The 21,795-nt window shown below is 41.2% G+C and overlaps 1 protein-coding gene across 1 annotated transcript; it reads left to right on the forward strand.

Moving 5' to 3' along the window:
- The first annotated feature begins 52 nt into the window (after positions 1 to 52).
- On the forward strand, positions 53 to 21,723 carry CHIC1 (cysteine rich hydrophobic domain 1). The gene is made up of 6 exons (XM_038164788.1): positions 53 to 274; positions 6,590 to 6,644; positions 13,014 to 13,169; positions 14,746 to 14,802; positions 14,996 to 15,055; positions 15,751 to 21,723. Exons 1-6 carry the CDS (start codon positions 102 to 104, stop codon positions 15,799 to 15,801), a joined length of 552 nt encoding a protein of 183 aa, XP_038020716.1. The 5' UTR covers positions 53 to 101; the 3' UTR covers positions 15,802 to 21,723.
- The last annotated feature ends 72 nt before the right edge of the window (positions 21,724 to 21,795 follow it).

The following is a 21,795-nucleotide window of genomic DNA, read 5'->3' on the forward strand; positions in this document are numbered from 1 at the left end:
GCGGGGCCGCGCTGCGCCTGCGCGCCGCCCTCCCGCCGCCGTGGCCGAGGCGCGGCCCCGCCCCCGGCGCGCGCTGCGCAGGCGCGGCGGGAGGGCCGGCGATGAGCGTCCTGCTGCCCAATATGGCGGACTTCGACACGATCTACGAGCTGGAGGAGGAGGACGAGGAGGAGGAGCAGGATGAGCCCGAGCCCGTGGTGCGGAGCCAGGAGCTGCCCCGGCCCCGCGACGCGCCCGATCCCGTAGCGGTACGGGGCGCCGGGCACATCACCGTGTAAGGAAGGAGCGGGGGCAGCGTGAGGGGCCGGTGTGGCGGGGCGGTGGAGCCGGGCGGGAGCGCCGGGAGGGGTGAGGGCAGCGGGAGCACCGTGCCCCGGCCCTGTCGGCCCCAGGCTCCCGCCCCGCGGGGCCGAGAGCCACAGCCCTGCGCCCCTCTCCCCTCTCTGTGAGGGGAGCTGTGCTGTGAACGTGGGCATTTTCCGGTAGCTCGAGGAAACCCCCAGCCGTGAATGAGCAGCCGGCGTTGGCCGTCGGGTGCGGAGGCTGCAGCGCAGCCCTGGCAGCCCTCCCTGGTTGCTCCTCTTTATCCAAACAATTTGTTAGATAAAAAGCAAAGTCCACGCGATGCGAGGACGAACAGCCTGTTCAAACCATCTCGCTGTGACCCTTGTGTGCCACAGCTGAGCCAGGGAGCCCCCACACTGCACTGCAGAGGAGGCTCCTGCCCGTGCTGTACTTTATCTGCCCCGAACTTAGTTGAGAGTTTGGTTTCGATTGGGTGTTTTTATCACTGGAACACAGCGTGAGCCAGAATGTTTGCTGCTCATTTAAACAGTTGAACAGAAGACGAGCAAGCTGTGTTTCCTTATATGTAATGTTTACTCGTAGGGATTTTCTTAGTATTCCTGCTCCAGCAAGCTGAAGAATTAATAGAAGCAAGTACATCCTTAACAAGTTGTTGGTTGTCATGTTAATTTTCACGGCAGGGAGGGAGGTATTGAAATTTATGTATAGCGGAGACCCACCAAGCTTGTGTTGCTTTGGCTCTGTCTTTGGATTGCATAAAATTCCCATTTCTCTCTGTAAATAGGTGCAGTGTGATCTGAGTCCCTGCAGCAAAAGCACTGGCTGGGGAAGGCTCTCCCATGCCGTGGGCAGTGGGGTTGGATCTGTGTCCTCATGGCAGCCTGGATCAGGGTTGCATTGAGCTGGTGCCAGTGGGGAGTTGCTCTGCTGCACCGCAGTGCATTTGCTCGTGCAGATGGAATTTCTTTGTGTCCTCACCCCAAATAGCTGCTGGCCTGACTAAAGGAGAGGTGGAACACAAGCAAGATGCTCAGAATACCAAGTACCCATCTTAGGAGCCACGTTATTTGAAGTGCTGAACTGGAAAAAACATTACACACTCATCTGCTTTGCTTTCTGTAATGTTTTTTTGTGTGTTAGTGATTTTACTTACAGTTCCTTCTTGGCTCCAGCATGTTTTTGGGATGGGCAGGAGCATCTCCAAGAACTAGGGATGTCTACATCAAAAAAAGCACTCTTGTCAGTGAAGTGGAAATCCTCAGCTAGCTACGTGCCCTTGTAACCACCTGAACTGAATCCCCATCCAACTTCTTTTCCCTTTCTCCCACCCCTCTCAGTTTTCTTCCTGTAACAGGACCTATCTCCGTGGTAGGAAGCAGCTTTTATCAGCTCATGCTGTATTTTTAAATCTCCTTATGCTGATAAAAACAGTTCTTGGATGTTACCAATAAAATGCAAGTAAACCCTGGACACTGGAGTATATAATCCTAACCTCCTGTTAAATGGGAACTGGTTCGCTTCCCAAAGAGTTTGTGTGTTGGGACTCTGTCACTTTTTGATCATACAGATGCTGCTGCTTTTGAAATCAGTTGGCTGCAGAAGCAGCCTGCTCCAGTTACTGAAGGGAGAGACGTCATCCAGGAAAGCCTGGGTTTGTTTGCTGAACCTGTCTGGAGTACTGCTGATGAAAATGTCTGTCCTGACAAATCAGATATTATTAAAAAAAAGAAAACCAGTTATCTTTATAAAGCCATTGTTTCCCATGGATTTTTGTTTCAGGTGTCTCCTGTTCCTCAGCTGACACTGGCCTTCTTAATACTTCTGGTGTATAGAGAAGGGGATAATTCTCAAATTCCAGGGTCATCTGCTTCAGCTTTTCATGTCCAGTTCTCTTATGAAACTCCCAAGCTGGTAGATTCAGACACTCTTACTTTCTTGCCAGAGACTTCTTATGACCTTGTCAGTGAGCTGCTTGCTCTAACAGAGTAACTATTCTGCAGTATCCAACAGTACTAAATAAAAAATCAAAGAGTTTTCTGAGGGTATTTAGCAGTATCTTGCTTTTCCCACTTTGCTAGCCATTCTACCCCTGTGCATGGTACGAGTGACCATGCAAAGTGTATTTGTTTTATTTTAGTTAGAGAGGATGTGTGTAAAAATGGTTGGCAAAATCTATGTTCATCTTGTCCAGGATTCTTTGGAAAAATTCTGTCATATTTATTGGTTTTGAAAGCTTTTGGATTTTAGCACAGATAAATTACTAGGTCCTAGTAAATGCCTTTTCTTCTGCAATTCCATTTTGATGAGTTCTAAACACCTTGTCTGCTGTTTCTCCCGTAGTTGGTGTGACTGCTTGGTGTATCCAAGTATCTCCACACAGACATTTGTGGTGAAGACTGAGTCATGCCTAGCAAACAAAGGCAATAACTTCCAAAAACGGAGCAGTAAGCAAACTGTAACTTGGCTGTAGGGTTGTATTTATCTGCTGTAGTTTTTCCATATCATTAGGTCCATTTGGATGGATGGTAATGAGGTAATGAAATAGCAATTAAACATATTTTTGCCATTAGTATCCAGCTTCCTGCTGAAGTCTGCAAAGCTCCTAATCTGGCTAGAAGTTAACTTTTGGTGTTCTATCCTGTTTTCTCTAGAAATGCCCCAGGGACCCACGGTCCAGGTGCTGATGAAAAGTTTATTTTCATCAGCTGGGGAGGGAGGGAAGAGTTGAGATAACATTTGAGTATTATCTGGTATTGTTCCACCTTCCACATATTTAAAGCAGCAAATGACCTCAGCCTTCCACTCATTACCAAAACCTTCATTTTCCAAAACATTATCCATGGGTAAGGATTCTTGGATAGTTCTCTTGGCTTCACAGGAAAATGTTCTGAACTGGGGAATATTAAATGTTCAAGGAGATTTCAGCTCAGGGCTCCTGAGGAATGTCATCTTTACCCTGTAATGTTGGCCAAAGCTCAGCTGATACCTCATAAAGAGCAGTGTGGGATCTGAGCTCCACTCTTGCAGAGAGGTTAAACATAACCTGGATTAGGTGTGGGGAAAGGAGCTGTGCTAAAGGGGGCTGCAGAGCTTCACTAAACAGGTTTAACTTGTGCAGTCTAGTAAGGCTGATTACTATCTATAAATACAGGAGTGGGAGAACTGAGAATGAGGTCAGGTTTAAGTCAAACAAAATAAAAAGGCAAAGCACCTTGAAATATTTTTCTTCTAGATGTAGGAAAGTGTTTCCAAACTCTCCCTGTTTCAGTTCTGGGACAGAAAACCTGACCTCCTGCTTTGTAAGCTAATAAACATTATCTTGTGGTACCTGTTGCAGGTGAGCTTTGCAACTGGTGGTTCAAGATGTTCATTTCAGCCCTTAACTGAGGGATTTATACATTTCTCTTACTATAGCTGCCTAGGACAAGTTGTGTTCTCACTACTCTACAGATGGGGGGAAATGAGGTGATGGAGTTTGCCTGATGCCATCCATGAAAACAGGGAACGAGGGCCAGAACTGGCAAGTGAGGTCATCCTGGTTCTGCTGCAGCCTCTAGGAAACAGTGCCTGGCTCTTAGAGGTACTTGTCATGCAGTGAGAAAAGTGCCACAAAGAACGTGGGTGACTGATCTGAATTTCTAAATGTTACACTTCGGGCAGCGTGCACTGAGGAGTCACAGAACTGGCCCAGAAATAAATCACCGCCAACTGCTCTTCTGAATGACTTAAGGGACAGCTACTGGAATTGATGTTACTGTGATTTTTAAATATACTGAATCTTAGCAGATTTCATAGGCCTGCTCATGCTAGATCACTAGTCTGTTGTGGGAAGTCTAATTATGTTAGTTACCTCTTGATCAATACTTTGGATTTTAACTTCTTTACACGGAAGGTTCTAATAACTCTTCAGTACTTTCACAGAGTTGGCTGTAAAGCTGTACAACTGTTTAACATCCTGCTTCAATCTTTTTATTTTATTGGGTTGTTGAGTCACCCCTCTGCTCCATCTAACAGGAGTTTAATGTTTCTAAGCCCTGTAGTAAATAGAACAGTCTGTAAAGCTTCCAGAGATATTTCAGTAAGACTCTGCTAAAGGCCATCAATGATTCTGACTAAATATAGTGTTTAAGTATAGTTAAAACATTAAGTTACATTCTTTAGCCACTCACAGGTGTCAGTGTGAGATGCCATTCTGTAACTCAGGTTTCCTGGACGTGCTGCAACTGAAGGGAACGTTTTGGCAACTAATAAAAATAAGTTATTTGGGGGTTTTAATATGTGTCATGACATCAGCTTTGAAATTTAGCCCAAAACACATTGTGATCTTGCATTCCTAATCAGATTTATTAATCAGAAAGCACTAATTTATCTTGTTCTTTATGGAAATTGGGGTGAATGGGAATTTTCATGAGTATATTTGATCAGTGAGATAAAAGACACTACCTGTGGCTTAGGAAGTGTTTGAACTCTTGAATTGTTGAAGGTCAGAGGAGAGTTCTGAGGAGCAGCTGATACATGTTTGCTCTTTTTTTTCATTTCTTTTGCTGTATCCTAAGCTGCTGCTCCTGGCCACTGTAAGAATCAGTGTTGAGGATAAGATGGACCTCTGGCATGGTGTAGTGGAATTGGTCTGTTAGATGGGTAGAGTAAACAATTCTTGAATTTTCCAGTTCTTTTATTCTGCTGTCTGATTGCTCCTGCTTTGTGATCATTCCAGGTTGTTCCAGTGCTGATGCACAGAAAAGTCTGGGTTCCTCAAAGCATTCCTTGTGAATGTGCTTTATAATTTTAGTAATTTTAATTTTTTTTTAAGACTGAAAAGACTACTTCATTGCTCTCCAAGCTTCCTTAAAACTAAATATATAACAAAACCTGGAAGACTTCAGCTTGAAAAGGTACAAAATGTGGAGGCTGACTTGCCAGATTACAGAGAGGATGGAAATGTGCTATGTTAGTAACCTTTGTGCTTGCCTAAAATCTTACTGGTTTTACTGTTTGGGGGGTTTGTAACATTTCATACAACTACTGCTCTGTACAAGAGGCTCTAACTTCATTTATTCATTGAAGGACTGGATTGAACTTCACCAGTGTTGTTGCCAAACATTTCAGTTACTGGATTTCTAGAGCCAGCACAAGTCTTCTGTTCTGCCTCTCTCTTCTCTAAGGTTGATTTGACTTTTTGTTACTTGGGAACAATTTCCATTGTCAGTTTTGGGTATCTGGGGTATTACAGAGTGTGTAGGAATGTGTATGTGTGATCTAATGATGGGCACTGATGTCCAGGGGAAGGTGTTGGGATCTTTAAGGTCCCTTCCAACCCAAACCATCCCACAAGTCTGTGATGTTTCAGCAATACTGGTATTGGTACCCAGGACCAGTGGAGTATGGCAGGTGTCAGTTTGACTCAAAGCAAAGTTGGTTTCTTCAATAACTCCAAGTGTATTTGTGCTGTTCTTTTTGGCAGTGATTCTTTCAGGTATTTTGGTTTTTTTGAACACATATACTCAGGAGATAGTTTAGCAGAGCTGACTTGATGTACAATATATTTAACTTTCATCAAACATACAGATTTTAGCTGAGGGCCAGCTGTTGCTGTATTTTGTTAAATGACTACATTTTAAAGGTTCAGGAGTTTTGGAATAATTGGTAACAGGTTTACAAACCAAATCCAGCTCCCTGGAGCTTTCACTGGTTATAATGAAAACCTTTTGCTCAAACCCCAAAACACTTCAGTGAAGAGTAGTCACAGTGGTCCCAAAACTTAATTTTCTTGAAGTTTGTAGTGGTTGTAAAACTGTCCTTTGTGTAGGCTCTTACGAGGTACCTTAACTCAGCCCAAAGGAAGTTTTTAAAACCACATAGTTATAACTTTCTAAGATGGTGATGAATGGGTTCCTTAAAACAAACTTCATCTGTTGCATGGGGAACAGTTGCATGTGTGAGAAAGCAAAAGGGTTGTTGAACCTGGGATTTCATAGCTGGAGGGTTTTTTCTTACAGAAATCAAAGATTGAAACTTGCTGCCGTCCAATTGGAAAAGGATTTTTGCCCTTCTGGAGGTACTGGAGTAAGGCACCGAGCTGTGTTTCTGTCTGGAAATGGCTGAATGGTACACGAGACCTTGTATTAACTTAGATCAAAGCTCGTGAAATCATGCAAATGTAAGGGCAAAAGAAATTAATAGTGGTTTCTCTTTAAAGTAAAAACTCTTCTTACATTTTTTTCTTAAGGGAAACAAAGTAAGTTAGGTGGAATATATTTTGTTTGTCTCTTTTGTTTTCAAGGTTTGGCTTGAGCAACAAGTTTGATACAGAATTTCCTTCTGTTCTGACAGGGAAGGTAAGTGTGAGATTAAACTGTTCTTTTCAATGGGAGGAGCCAGTGCATCCAGTGGTTTCTGTGTTGGATACCTGAGCATGAACCCACTAAAAACTGTTACCTGTGGCCTGTGTGACCCAGCTGCTCGCTGCCCAGTCCCTCAGTGTAGCTGGAAACAAGAAGGATTTGCAGTGATTGCTATCATTATTGACATTCCAAACACAGCAAAGCTCACCATGGATCCCACTGTTTCCATGCAGACATGAAAGCAGCACTCGCTTAACCTTGCTTTTTAAATACCTGGAGTTTGTGCTCCCTCCTGGGTGAATTAAATCAGTACAAATTTTAGACCTCTCTTTGGAGTATGTCTGACAAGCCTCGAGTTTGTTTAGACAAATCTCTGGAAGTGAATCTGTTTTATCTGAAGCTTTACAGAACAAAACATAGTGTTAAATCTACAAATTAAGTAGGTTTTCAGTACATTTTCACAAATACCATTTAATTCTGAAAATTAGTGGTGACAAGTCTCTTGCTTTCTCTAGAGTCCTGTCATCTTACTTAATGCAAGTATATGTAACTGTTATTTGTAGCTATTAATTCAATCTTCACTAAATTCTCAGTTTTAAATTATTTTCGTTATTGTATTTTTTAATATTTTAATTGCTTAATTCTTTTTCTCCTGAATTTTTTTTCTTCCTGCTGTTTCACTCTCTAGTGCTTTGTTTTTGCTTTGATTTATATCCCCCTCGTGTATCTTTTCCAGAATTTGGGAAGAAAAAAGTTTATTTGGCTCTATCTGCTTTGTCTCATGTCATCCCATAGAGCTGCACTCCCTCTGCAGCCCCTTGCAGAGGTTGAGTCATACCAACAATCCACCAAATGCAGCTGAGTGCTTGCTCCTGCTTCTGCCAGATCCAGCTGGGCTTTCTCCTCCTGCATTTTCACACCAGACTACAATGAATCAAGCCCTTGTGTTGAGGTTGTCCAGCTGTTCTGACAGCAGTACCCCTGAAAAGCAGGTTCTGCTTGGAGTTTTTGGGTGCTGAAAATCAGCCTGGGACTTTTAGGATCTCACTGAGCTCAGAAAGACAAATCCTACTGATTCCAGTGTGAGGGCTGCTGACAACACTTTGCATTTCACCACCTTGTCTGAGGTTTATTCTTTTCTGGGAAGCTCTTTCTGATCACTGAACAGCCACAATACATTTTGGAAAAAACAATTTTTATGTTCTTTTGCTCAAGTTGTAGTTTATTATAAGTAAGCCTGTGGAAAATCCCAGGCAAGAAACATTAAAACTAAGTTTAATTATATAATTTAATCTCTTTCTGTCTCTCTAAAATATATTTGGGTTATTAAAAAAACCAGCCTGCAACCAGGTCTACACTTTTTAATACCAGCATCAGTGGCTGTCACATTTTCCACCTGACTGTCCTCCTCTTGTTAAATAGACAGTGAACAAAAGCTTAAATTAAAGTTCACTTGAGTGCTTGGACTTAATTTAGCAAAGAGAGAAAAGAGGAAATTCTTCTGTTGGCATTTACCCTTCTTGTTCTGTGGGTGTAATCAGTGCTACAGGAGTGCCATGGGCAGGGATTTGCTGTATATGGGGAGGCTCCTCTGCTGAGAATCTTGATATTCTGTTGTCTTGTGGATTTGAGGGGCTTTCTGAGCAAGGAAATGAATTCCCTTTTGTCAGGGGAGAACACCAATCAAACAAGATAGTAAACACATTTTTCTTCCTGCCTGCCACCACTGCCATGAAAGACATTAAAAACCACAGTTGTGGGTCTTTCGGTTTTTAATACTTCATTCAATTGCAAGAAATAAAGAATCTGCTTCTTCCTCTGGTTGAGGCAGTCAATCATCTCAACCCCTATTGAAAATGAAAATTCAGTCCTTTTTTCCAGTAAGAAGTTTTCCTTCAAATACCCTGTTAAATAATTCACAATAATCAGTATCGTAGTCAACTGAGACCCCACTTTAAGATCCTCTGTTGTTAAAATGTAATTTTTTGCTTTTTATGAAATCAAAATTTATGAATAACAGTGACTGTTTATATTTACAAATTGGGATTAAAATGTTTACTCTGAACTTGCATTGGTCCTCAGCTCCTCTAAGACAATACCATAGTTTATTCATATTGCCTGTGTAACATTAGGCTGAATGGCTTTGCTGTCCCCTGTGAATTGATATTAATAATAAATCCCATCTGCTAATGGAGTGTAAGAGATGAAGCCATTAGATGGGCTTGATGGAGTTCTCAGTGGTACTGGTTTTCTTTGGAATAAATACAGATGTAAAAGATGTAGGTTTTTAAAGCAGGATGAAAATCCTAATTAGAGAAAACTCTGTAGCTGCACCTTTCTCTCAGAAGCACAAACTTTTGGGATTTATGCCACATTCTTGTGTTAGTAACTTCCTGAAGCTTCCTGCCTTCATTTTGCCCATCCACATCATGATGGCAGCAAACCTGATTTTCTTTTTCTGAAATCTGGAATCCCCCTCCTCCTTCACCCATTTTCCCAGTCTCCCAGTTTTTACAGAGCCTGCATAGCTGTTGTAGATTCGCCTAGAGCTACATGCTTGTAATTACAGCTTCAGTGTTTAATTGAGACTTCATTTGTTGCTTTCCTTGGGAGAGGTGAATGTGTACATTTGAGGGTAAAGCATAGACAATAAAATAATAAAGGAAAGGAAAATCCCAGGTACATCAGATGTTTGGCGTGGCTAATTCAGCTGGATTAATATTTGTCTTGCAGGATGAGACAGAAACTCCCCTGGTTTGTAAATCCCAAGCCAGGCTTCTTTTCAGAGGAACATTATAAGAATAGATTTGACTACACTTAATACAGAGGCAATATTTAACTTTTAATAATGTAATTGGACCTTGGCCTAAATTGGAATGCTGGTTAAATTTAAATTCCACGTGCTACAGGTTTACAGGATTATTAATTCTCTTAAAAAACGCTTTTAACAAAATATTCTCTGTGATGTGGAGCACAATAGCACTGCTCCAGGTGACCAGAAAATTATGGAGGCAGTGATCCTGAAGGGGAAAAGTGGAATTTCCTGCTCTGATCTTGAAACAAAGGGATCCTGCCCAGAGAGGAGTGTGCAGTGCAGGGCAGGGTGAGCCATAAAGTGAGGGCTGGGCATTGTGGTGCCGTTGTGCTGTGTGATTGATAGGGCTGCTGATCATGATGATTGAAGGAGGAAGATCAGGCCTGCTGGGCCTTGCTGGCTCCCTTCCTGTGTTTGGAGATCCTCTGCATCCTGTTGTAAAATATTATGACACCCCCTCCTTTCCTTTTATGTTTTTTTGTTGTTGTTTTTTCCCTCCTAAAAGGAGCTAATATCCCTTCACAAGGTGTACAGCACAGCCAGGAGCAAAGTGCTTATCTCATTGTTTTCAAGAGCCAGACACAAACTCTCCAAGAAATTTCCAGAATTACTCAAAACTAGGCTTTCTTAGGGGGCTGTCTTTGTGCAGGAGGAGCTGTTAATTCTGTTTGTTTGAAATACATCAGCCCCTTCACATGTACCTTTCAAAATCTGAACCTGCAAGAAGGCAAGAATTAAAATTATGTCAGAAAATCAACAGTTCTGTGGTGACTTTCATTTGGATTCCATTTCATTATTAGATTAGAACAATTATTTACAGGTATTTTGTTCTTAATCACTGTGTAACAATGCTTACCTGTCACTGAGCTTGTAAACTGAGCAACAAAATTGTGATTTCTTCTGTTTATCACAACATGAGGCTTGTCTTGATCTCCAGTTCCTTTTATTTCAGAGAAAGATGTGTCATTAGTGACAGAAATATGTGTTGTGATTCCATTTCCTAAAGGCAGAAACAATCCAATAGTTGGGGTTAGTCAAAAGCATCTTAAGGAATTTCATCTAATGTTGTAGCCAAGAGATTCACCTTTACATGAAGATATTTGGTGAGTTAGCAGGTCGTGGTGCTTTCATAATAGTGTATTAAGGTAAACATCAGACCAGAACTCCTGAAATGGGAATTTTCTGGTGCTTAGTGGCATCCAAAGTTGGTTTCTGGTTTAGCCATTTGCCCTGCAGGAATGAGAGTACTTCAGCTTTCATCTTAAAACGTAGGAGCTTGTTACTCTGATGTGAACAGTGAGTCCCTAAAAATTATCACAGGAGGAGGGAATTTCCCTGGGCTTTCTTCTCAGGTCCCAAATTTTTCTGCCAGCTGTGATCTGAGAATCTGGTTGAGTTCTCTTTGTGTTGGATGTTATCAATGATAAGGGTTATTCTTGTTAAACTAAATTCTGGGCTGTGCTATTCCATTGTCTTTGGCAAGTTTGTTCAGCTGGATTTGGAGGTTGGGCTGCGTTGTTGTCAAGGTCCAGTAAACTTTGTGTCTGAAGGAAAAGGAAACATTCTCTTTTCTTAGGAAGTCTCATTACAAAAGTATGAATGGATTCTCAGAAAAAAAACTACTTATTTTTATAGATCACATAAACAGAATATAAAATTCCAAAAGATCTATCAAAGGAAGTGCCATTTGTAGATATCTAAATACAAGGCCCATGGAAACTTCCTTAGCAGTTGAGAATGCCAATTAATGTAGGAATCCCAGTTTACTTTGAGGCAGTGACTGCAGCAGCTGCCTGAGGTTGCTGCAAACCACCCGCCCAGATGTTCTTTTCAGCAAAACAGTCTCCCACATTGAAGATGAAATGTTTTGCTCATGTGCATCTGGTATGTGTTATCTCCCAATAGAAGATCTGGCACCGGCAAAGAAATTCATAAAACCTTGTTCCAGAGACATGCAAGTACAGGATAGTTTGCCACATTACAGTGGGATTTTTTTCATTGCAGACGTCCCAGTACAAAGCATCTCAGGGGGTTTCTTTGACCATTTTCTTTTTTTTTTCCCCTAAACTATCTCTTGTAAAACAGACAATTGTTTTTAGTTGCTCCTTTTGTAGATGTAAAACAAAACAGTCTATTTATATAATGTGGGAGGGGGACAAAATAATTACTTTCTATGTATTTATTAATTCCTGCTATAAAATAATAACACATTATGTTCTCATGTTACTAACTGTAGGCCTGGCTGGTGTGCAAGCCCAGCTGCCCCCTGACTCTGTAGTGCCTGGTGACCTGAATGGCCAGGAAACAGATGTTGTATTTATTTACTCCCTTCCCTGCAAGGCTCTAAAGAATTCAGCTCAATAGGCAGAGGCAGCAGCATCAGGTCCTCTCCATTTCCTGCCCCGTGGCTTTGCCCCTGCTGAAAAGAATCTTTGTCGTTAAATGAACTTTTGTGGATGTTGCTACCCTTGTTTGCAGAGTCAGATGAGCAGAGCTGGGCTGGCTTGGCTGGGGGGTGTGGAGCACTTGCACAGCTTTGTGTACAGACTCCCACTGGGGATTTGCATCAGCATGGCTCATAGGTAGGAAAGATGGGGTTTTTAATTGTTCTGAGTTGCCTGCCTGGTCAAGTCTCTTGTTGGTCCTGATTTATTCTGCTTTGTGTATTTGAATGCTGGACTGCATTAGAGTCAAGGGTGTCATCTTGGACCCACTGCCTCAAATCCATGTTTGACTTGTCAGATGGAGTGACTTGGATTCTGTAGGGAGATGAGGGATTTGGGGTGTGTGAGTAGGTGAGAAATGCAGTTTTTGGAGAAAAGAGCTTCTTTCTGATACAAAATGAGGGCTCCACTGTGGCTCTGCAGTGGCAATACAGGTATAAAATACTTATTCCTTCATTTCAAAAGGCTGGTTTTCAATAAGTAGGCTTTATTCCTACCCCTGTACAAGGTGCATTGCTCTGCCTTAAATACAGTCCAGTGTTTTTCTTTCTAGGCTTCCCTATTTTAGGAAGCAGCCACAAGGGAAGTTGTGGCTTCATTGTGGGCCACTTCAGGAAGTTATTTGTGGACAGAGCCTTCACCCAGGCACAGTGTAGCCTTAGATTGGTGTGACACTAATTTGGACAATATTCTCCCTTTCTGTGGTGCCTATTTTTGCTACAATGCTCCCACACTGCCTTGGAAAGCAGACATCTGTCATTCTTCCGTGGTTTTGCTCAGTGTAGCCAGTGCATGTATTGCCCAGCTGTGTCCCAGTTCTGATTTTGTCAGGGCTCGTTGTGTTTTCGGGCCCATTTATTGATTTCTGGTGCAATAAATATGGATGAGCTGCACACCTAAAAGATATTTGAATTTTGAACTCAGGTTTGTGCAGTGCACACACCAGAAATTAATTTGTTGCAGGAAAAGGACTTTTCATGCTCACTGGGTGACCAGTCCTTTAGAAGATTGTGTCATTTCCTGTTTCATTTTAAGCTGTAGAGGCAATTTCTGAGAAAATACACCTGTGCTGGCTCTCCCTGAAGTTGAGGCCTTCTGTTGCAGGTGGCCCCTGAGGAATTCAAGACCAGCATCAGCCGAGTGAACGCCTGCCTGAGGAAGAACCTCCCTGTCAATGTGAAGTGGCTGCTCTGTGGCTGCCTCTGCTGCTGCTGCACTCTGGGCTGCAGCCTGTGGCCTGTGGTCTGTCTTAACAAAAGAGTGAGTCAATGTTTCATCACATTCTACTGTGTTTTAAATTATTGGTAGGATTAAATAACTTTTCATTATTATCTTCCTCATTTTAAAACCCCGGTTTGGCCTCACATTCAAAAGGTTATTCTGGTTTCCATCTTAGAAAATAGAAAAAATTTGAAACTACACCAAATTACCAGTTGACTCAGTGGTTTTAAGAATTGCTGGTCTCATCTCAGTTCAAACATGATGGAATATATGATACTCTAAATTTCCAGGATTTCTCGAGGTCTAAGAATTGAGTGTAGAATTGAACCTTGGTGTCCTTCAATGAGTGGCAGAATGAGACTGAAAAATCACTTATCCTCTTCACACACCCCATCCCCACTCCTCCACCCCCAAAAGAAATACTTTAAAATTTAAAAATCACTTTTTTGTATGCAATAGACACCATAACATTGCATAGCTGTGGTTTATTTGCCATATTTTCCTGTGCTGCTTCTGTTAAGAACAAATGCAAATTTATTTTCTAAAGACTTCCCCTCTAAAAGAGTTGACCACTCCTGTAATCAGGTCCAAAGTAATGATTTTGGAAAGCACTTTAGTCAGTTACCTCTGTGGTTTACATTTAGAATTGATTTATCACAGCAGTAAATATTGAGGAAGTGCATTAATGTGTTAACTTGTTGACGTGCTCATCACTGAAGCTGCATCACTAAAAAGTTACAGGACTTGTTTTAGTTCATTTTAACTGCTTTTATAAATTTAATTATTGCAGAGGTTTATGCCTGAGAGATACAAAAGGAGTGTTTGCAGTTTTAAAGCCATTTTTAATATCCCTGTGCCTGTGAAATCTAAAGAAATGCCCATTAATTATATTAAACTCTCAAGGCTACAGAGAATATGCACCAGGTAGGGAAAATGATGGCACTTCCATGGGGGTGTGAGGATGATAACAACTGTGCAGTGATTAAAATTAAATGTATACCATGCAGGACCATCACAGTTGTCTTTTTGTGACCTTCAAAATCACTAAAACTTGAGAATTTATCTCCTCTGCACAGTCGTGGAAAGAGCAGGACATGAAGGACACATTTGGTAGCCAAGAGTTTAAAATCATTTGTTGTGGAGTTTGGTGGTGAGGGTTTTTTTCAAGATCCAGATCACAATTCCCTTAGCAAAGTCTGGAAATTAAATGTATGGAAATCTGTGTTTTCAGCAGAACACCTGCAGTGAGTGCAGGATTTGGCCAGGAGACTCTTTTTTGTTGGCTGTGGGAGGTAAAAACACCAAATTCCAAAGGATCTCTTACTAACTAAATGAACTCTGGGAAAGCCACAGGCCTAAGTTGGACTTGATCTTAGAAATTTTCCAATGCTTCTCAGTTTACAAAAATCCCATGAGTGTTTTCCTTTTCTGAAAAAAGGGGGAGTGATGAGATTTCCATGTTCTTTCCATGTTTCCAAGATTTCTTTGGTTCGTTCTACTTTTATAAAACTTAACTCACTATAAATTCACCTTAGCCAGAAATGCCGCAGTGAGATCCTGCTGGATGAGACCAGCTGCTGAACCATTTCTGATGCACTTCTGCCTTCCTTTCTAGACTAGAAGATCAATTCAGAAGTTATTAGAATGGGAAAATAACAGACTATATCATAAGGTAAGAAAAGAGTGCTTTTCTTTTTTTTTTCAGCTTGAAGAATATTGGCAATGAAGGATGGTACAGTCTTGTCATAATTCCATACTTTATACTGATCCTAAATATTAGATCCTAATAATTTAATATTGCTAATGCTTGTTGCGTTACCCTTCCAAACAGGGCTGTGCTAATCCTTTGTTAATTATTTCCTCAGCTTGGTTTGCACTGGAAGCTGAGTAAAAGGAAATGTGAAACTAGCAATATGATGGAATATGTGAGTATTGCTTGTTACTTATTGCTATTCAACAGAACTATGATTTAATAGAGAAAATCCTTCACTTAGTGATCCTGTGCAAAAAGATCTCGCAGACAAATGTGCAGTTTGGTCTGTAATTTGGAGCGAGGGTGACCCAGTGGGACTTTCTGCATTGGAGTGATTCCCACACCAGCACCAGGCCACAGTTCCTTAACACTTACCCATCTTTTCCAGTGGTGTTCATAACCCCTTTGATTCAAATAATTTTGCAGAAATATTGCATCTTTACAGTAATGTGTTTTTTTGGTTAGACCTTTTCTTTTGTGATTTTGTTTTTGGTTTGTATTGGTGGGGTATTTTTTGCCAGCTCTAAATTTCACATGGTTGTAAACAAGACAGACCTTTTAGGAAAAGAGAATTTCAAGTATTTCTGTGGTTCTACCACTCCCCTATCCCCTTTAACATATAGCTGTGAAGATTGTGTAGGCTTTAGGGAAAGAGATCCACCCCAAAAAAAGCCAAGCACCCAGAATCCCTCTATTTCAGAATGACTGCAATCTCTTGCTTTGTTACCCTGGGGAACATTCCCTCCTCACAGACTATCTCAGATATATTTAGTCTTATGAATTAGCTAATGTTCATGGAAATTGTGATGAAGCTTTGAACTTTTTGGTTACTGTCTTCTGTTCTTGTCTTTTTCCTTTCTTCAACAGGTAATATTAATAGAGTTCTTACCAAAATACCCCATATTTCGACCTGACTGAGGAACAGCATTGGTCTTTCATGTTACCTGTCATTTTCTACCCTTAGTGCCTTGTAGATGATTTTGGAAAGAAGATGGTCTACTTTGCTGTGACTTAAAAATGTTCTTCAGTAGAAATCTTCCTTGCTGTTACTTTCTTTTGTTAAGAAGAGAACAATTTGCACATTTTTTTATGTTAAACGAGGCTTCTATGTTGCACTCTGAATTTTTAACATTACCAATAACTGATAGAGTTGCCACTAGGGATCTTAAAACATCAGTGCTGCTTAAACTTGTTCTGAGCATGCGGCCTTATTAATTTCTCTCTTTGCTGTCCTCCAGTGTGCATCCTAAAGCTGTGTCATCATATATTCCATCCTAAGTGTTGCAATCCTAGAAACCCTCAGTAGGACTGTCCAGGTAAACTCCAGTAGTAATCATTTTAGTAGAACCTGCTTGCATAGGACTTGCAATCAACAGCACTGGTTTTGTCCTGCACTTTGCAAAATCATCATTTACATTTAGGGGGTTCTTTAGTTTACCCGCTATGGATTTGTAAATATTGACTCTTTGCATAATGTAAAGTGTGGTATGCCAAGGTTTACAGAATGTATTATAGCTCTTATTCTATTGCCAACAGTCCCCAGCATCTGTTCCATGTGCTCATTCCCCTGGGATTGTACAGCCCCACCCACACTGGTTTTATGGGAAAGCCATAAGGAGTTTGTACATATGTCAGATGTGTAGGGCTCAGTTGCACTTTGTTTAGGAAATGGATGAAAAATGCATAGCATTTCTGTCTTTATTTTGAAAAGTATTTCAGGTGGTGTTTGCAGCGCCTGAAATACGAAGCTGAAATCTTCACCTCCGCAAAAGCTGCGTGTGCGGGGGTAGATGGCAGCTGCTATTAACAAAATACCCTAAAGTCTCTTTTGAAGTGAGGAATATATATGGATGTTAAGTTCTGTTTTGTTTTGAAGTCAGGAGAAAGTAGCCTCAAATTGGAGATCTTCGTTACAGAAGAGAAAAATTAGGAACAGCCAAATCCAAGCTGAAGCAGCACTTTTGTTACTGCTGTGCTGTGGTCGCACTTCAGCATTTTCACAGTTAAGTGACATGAAGTCCCTTCCAGTGGAAAGAGGTTTTATCTCAGTCAAAGTGGAGTTTCCAAACATGTTGAGGGGAGGAAGTGCAGCAGTTGAAAGGGCTCCTGAATATGTTTTGGCAGTCAGGCACTGTCTGGAGAGCCAGGAAAGCCTTGTGGAATTCAGTATTATTTTGGATTCTTCCCTGTTTGCCTGATCTCAGGAAGGGAAGTCATTGTAGAAGAACTTCCTCTAATGGCTGATCTAAGCAAGAGCACTTGATAAAAGAAAGCAAATGGAAATTGTTGCAAGTTCCTTGCCTTTCCTAACTAGAAATAACAAGCCCAGCAGATAACTGAGCATCTGCAAGTTGTGGTGGATTTCATTATCAGTGTCCAGGCATTTCTTTGCAGCATCTTGACTCCCTGCAACATCATCCCAAGTTGCTTTTTAGTTTCAGGGTGACTTGGGGTTTCCTCTGAATGTATTTGCATCTCTCCAGTTTGCAATATGCTATTAAAATACAGTATTTGTAAGACCATTGCATCCTAATACCTGTAGTAGGTCAGATTCCTTGTACACAGTGTTTACAGAAGGCCAGTTTTATGCAAGTTGTTACTGAAAGGGAAGTTTGTGCTGTTTCCTGTCCCAGAGTGATGGTTCAGAGTTTGAAATCTGCATATTTCATGCAGAAATTTTGTTTGACTGGTAGATTGGTGACAACTAAATGTGTAATTGCATTTGTAACATGAATAAAAACCTCCTGTGTTGTTTGAAATTATCATTAGCTACACCTTGCAACTCAGATTTCCATTGCAGAACCAAGCAAAGTGTTGTCTCCAATTTATTTCTTTCTTTTTTGGGGATGAGTGTTAACTGGAAGCAGAAAAAATAATGGCAGAAAAGGCAGAGTAAAGCGAAACTGAACTGGCACACTCGGTTCTTTCTTTGGGTTTCACTGAGAAATGAGTTTCTGGAATAATTAACAGAACAATGCAAGTTTCTTACTGTTCTGCCAGAACTTTGTTGTGCAAAATACTCAAGAAATCTCAGCAGGTTCTGATTTTCTTCTTCATGCAACTCATTTTTCTCCCTGTACTGGTGCAAATGGGAGAACAGGCACTTCCCATGGAACCACAGAATGGGCTGGGGGGAAGGGACCCCAAAGCTCCTCTCATTCCACCCCCTCCTTCCACTAGCCCACGTTGCTCAGAGCTCCATCCAAACTGGCCTTGAACACTTAAGCATATAATATTAATCTGTAAAGTTTACATTTGAAGTACATAAATCCTATACATTTTAATTTGTCCTTAATTATTACTTGTGCAGTCTTCAAACCATGAATGGGTCTTGTCTTTGTGTTTTAATTGACATTTAATTATGTGGCCATAATATAAAGAACCAGAGCCAAACCTGTCATTTACAGTAAGCTCCATGTTTTAATAAGTAGATAAATTTGCATTAAAATGCAAAACCAGCAGCAGTATTATATTTGCATGTGAAAGACACAGGATTCGTAGCTCACTGGAAGGTGAAGGCAGCTGGCAGTACTGCTGTGAACTCTACACAGCTTCTTTTTGCTTGGCCTGTCCTTTAATACAAAAACAGCACAGGTAATTCTGTCTCTCAAGACTAGAAATCTCATTTTTGACAGTAAATGATCAACATGAGTTGGTGAAGTGTTCATGGAGGATATCTGTCAGAATTTGTAGCAATGTAACAGATTAATGTCAGCAGAGTGAGTGGAAGTGGTAAAGAAAGTGCCTTGGCTGGTTCCACCACCATTGTGCAGAGAAGGAGAAAAGGGAACTAACTGGTCCCTCTCAGGAGTGGGAGTTTGCAGCAGATTTTGAAAAGCAGCTACTGTCTACCAAATCAGTGTTTATTTCTTCATGTCAACATGTTGACACTAATTTTGTTTCTAGATTTTATCCAGGAAATCTTTGGGTTTGTATCTAGAAAGTTTTGTATCTGGAGAGTACTGAAGGAGTGTAGAACTCTGGCAGAACATCAAAGCCCCTCCTTAGTGATTCCCCAGCTGCTCCTGCAAAGGTGTTTTCCCAGAGGTGGAACACAGAAATGTTCAAACATGCACACCCAAGTCTAGGGAGTGTGGGTTCAGTCGTAAATGGGTGACTTTTAAACAGAGAAAAAAAATTATTAAATCTGGTGTGGTTTTGATAAATACAAAAAAAAAAAAGTTCATATGCTCTTCTTCATAGGTACAAAACTCCAAATGCAAAACCATAAATTGATGTTTATTATTGTCCCACTGACAGTTTACTACCTTTTCTTGTCAACACACTACCATTGGAGCAATAAAAATGTCAAGCTATTAACATTCACCATCAATTATTTATCACTTTAGTAAGCAATGTTATGTGATTCTTCTGCCATTCTTTTGTTTTCTGCTTTTGGTGTTCTTACAGTGTTGTAACATACTTGTATTGCTTCTGAAAAGTGGTTTTGTTTAAGCTGTATGAAACTGTGTTCTTAACACTTTCATTCTGTTTACAAGTGAACAGCCACTTTTTTAACAGGACCTCACGTCTGGAGAGTTTTCTCTCTATTTTTTATTTTAAATGAAAATAAAATTCTAACTGAGCTTGCTTTCTATAATTTACTGCACTGGCTTGTGCCATTGAAAGAAGCTGGAAGTCAGACATGCTTCATCACTTTGAAACATTTTTCTTTAATTAAATTCAAAGATGAAAACCTTGAGTAGTGCAATGTGTTTATGGAAAAAAAAAAAAAAAAAAAGAAATTTTCTGTGTCTTTCCCTGTAGAGGTGTTTTAGTGGGATGGCAGCAGGGGTGGGGTGTGTCCAAATGAGACACACGCCTGGCACAGCCAGGCCAGGGCCTCAGCTGGTTCAAACAACAAGGCTTGGAAAGCATAGGAGGAGGGATTTCCAAAGATGAGAACTGCAGAATGATCATCAATCTGATTTTCCTGGTGATCCACCTTCCTGCCAGGACAGTGGTGGAGTCCCCATCCCTGGAAGCGTTGGAAAACACGTGGATGTGGCCCTGGAGGACGTGGTTTAGTGGTGACCACAGTGGTGCTGCTGGTTGATGGTTGCACTTGGTGATCTCCTAAGTCTTTTCCAGCCTTAACAATTCCATTTTTTTCGGTGGGCTCACAGACCCTCCCTGGTAAGGGCACAGGAATCTCTCCTGCAGCATTCCTCTCCAAAAGCAGAGGTTTTCTCACACCTCCCAGGGAGCCAGCCTGAGCAGGGACAGTGTGTGAGGGTGAGCAAATCCTGGCTCCCAGAGGGGTTTGTGCCCAGCACAACGCAGCCCTTTGTGTGTGTGACCAGCCTGGCTTTGGAGCTGTGAAAGCAGGACTTAAAACTAAAGCCTTTGGCTCATCCCTGAGGGAAAAGCACGCATTCCTGAAAGGGGCACGTGCAATGTTTTTGTTGGAAGTTGTTCTGGGCAAACCCGGGGCTGCTGGAGCATGGAGCTGATCCTGGATGTTGGCTGAGAAACGCAGGGAATGTTTCTGGGATGTTCAGCCAAAAGGAGGATGAGGAGCTGAGTCAGGAGTTAATCCCCTGGGGGCTTTAGGAGATGTAATTGCCCAGACTCAGTAGCAAAGGCCTGTGTTAAGGATATTTGGGATTTGGCCCCGACTCTGTTGGAAGGCAGTCTCAGACCTGTTGGTAGAGCAGCTCGCTGTGGTGTCTGTGCCAGTGTATTTATAATGCTGTGTCTGTCATCACTTGAACTGTTCTAGCTGAGTTTATTTTTTCTAGTGAAACTTGGAGAGACTTCAACCCTTCATTTCTTAGCCCAAATTAAATGTTAGCCTCCTCTCAAAAGCAAAGTTCTGTTTCTGTTCATCCTGCTTGCATTTATTTGAATTAATTTTCCTTGAATAAGAGTGACCAGGAACAATATTCCAGTTAGTGGCTCATGGCCAAGGCACCAGGTTTTTATTTCAGTGTTGATAGTTCCCTCTCTTGTGTGAAAAGAATGTGATCCATTAAATTTAGAGGGTCACATTTGTCTCCTTAGTGGCTGTGTTGTATTTCTGATCCATAGCTGTTCTGTGATAAATCTGGGGCTATTTCTCTTCAGCCACTTGTAGTTTATACAAGTTCCCTGCAGACACTCTTCAGTCCAGACTCAGCATCTGACACTTTGTACTCTTAATCTTTGAGGTGAATATCTCAGTATTTCCATTACTGTGTCCTCCCAGTCCTCCAATTCTCCTTGTATTTGTGCTCCCAGTCTTCCTGTAAAAAGTGTTTGTCACAGGCTGATTCAGTCTGCAAAAATTAACACAAAGGAGTTTACTAAAAAGATTAGTTCCCAGATAGATGCCTGAATTTTACTCATGATTTTCTAAATGCCCTTTTACTTACTTAGTCCCTGACCTGCTTTAAATATTTCTGTTATTTCTACATCGGACTGAATCAGTAATTTCCTTGTTGTGGTTTATCTGGGAGATCGAATCTACCTGGACTTGGTTGATTTACATCTGGTTATTTTATAAACATGCTAACAGCAGATTTGGGTCTGGGCTAACCTGCTGAATTCCACATTTTCCCTAATCACTGAATGTGTTTAGGTAATGATCCTTTCAATACATTCACATTTTATTTCACGTTCTTTATGTAAACCTCATGATCTACAGGAGCCTTTCTTGAGCAGTAAATTAAAATTTCTGCAGGAAATAGGTTTGTATATTTGTATTCAGTGATAAATATAACCTGAGATTTTGGCTAGAAAAGAAACACTTCTTCACAACAGTACTGGTCCCATGGGATAGGTAATAAAATTGGAAAGAGGAATTACAGTAGCTCTCAGACTAATAAGAATTTAAAATTAAAAGGCAAATATTAATCAAAAGGTGATGACTGATCTGTATTTACTGTAAATTATATGGTGTGCAAGCCTGGAGGGTTAATTGAAAACTACTGG

This window comes from Motacilla alba, chromosome 4A, assembly GCF_015832195.1.
Source record: "Motacilla alba alba isolate MOTALB_02 chromosome 4A, Motacilla_alba_V1.0_pri, whole genome shotgun sequence".
NCBI classification, from domain to species: Eukaryota; Metazoa; Chordata; class Aves; order Passeriformes; family Motacillidae; genus Motacilla; species Motacilla alba.

What these genes read in the sequence shown, in the direction of transcription:
- CHIC1 (XM_038164788.1), top strand. Translation starts at nt 102, where the DNA reads ATGAGCGTCCTGCTGCCCAATATGGCGGACTTCGACACGATCTACGAG. An exon ending in GGCGCCGGGCACATCACCGT is followed by an intron (nt 275 to 6,589) that starts GTAAGGAAGGAG and finishes TTTGTTTTCAAG; the next exon opens with GTTTGGCTTGAGCAACAAGT. An exon ending in CTTCTGTTCTGACAGGGAAG is followed by an intron (nt 6,645 to 13,013) that starts GTAAGTGTGAGA and finishes CTTCTGTTGCAG; the next exon opens with GTGGCCCCTGAGGAATTCAA.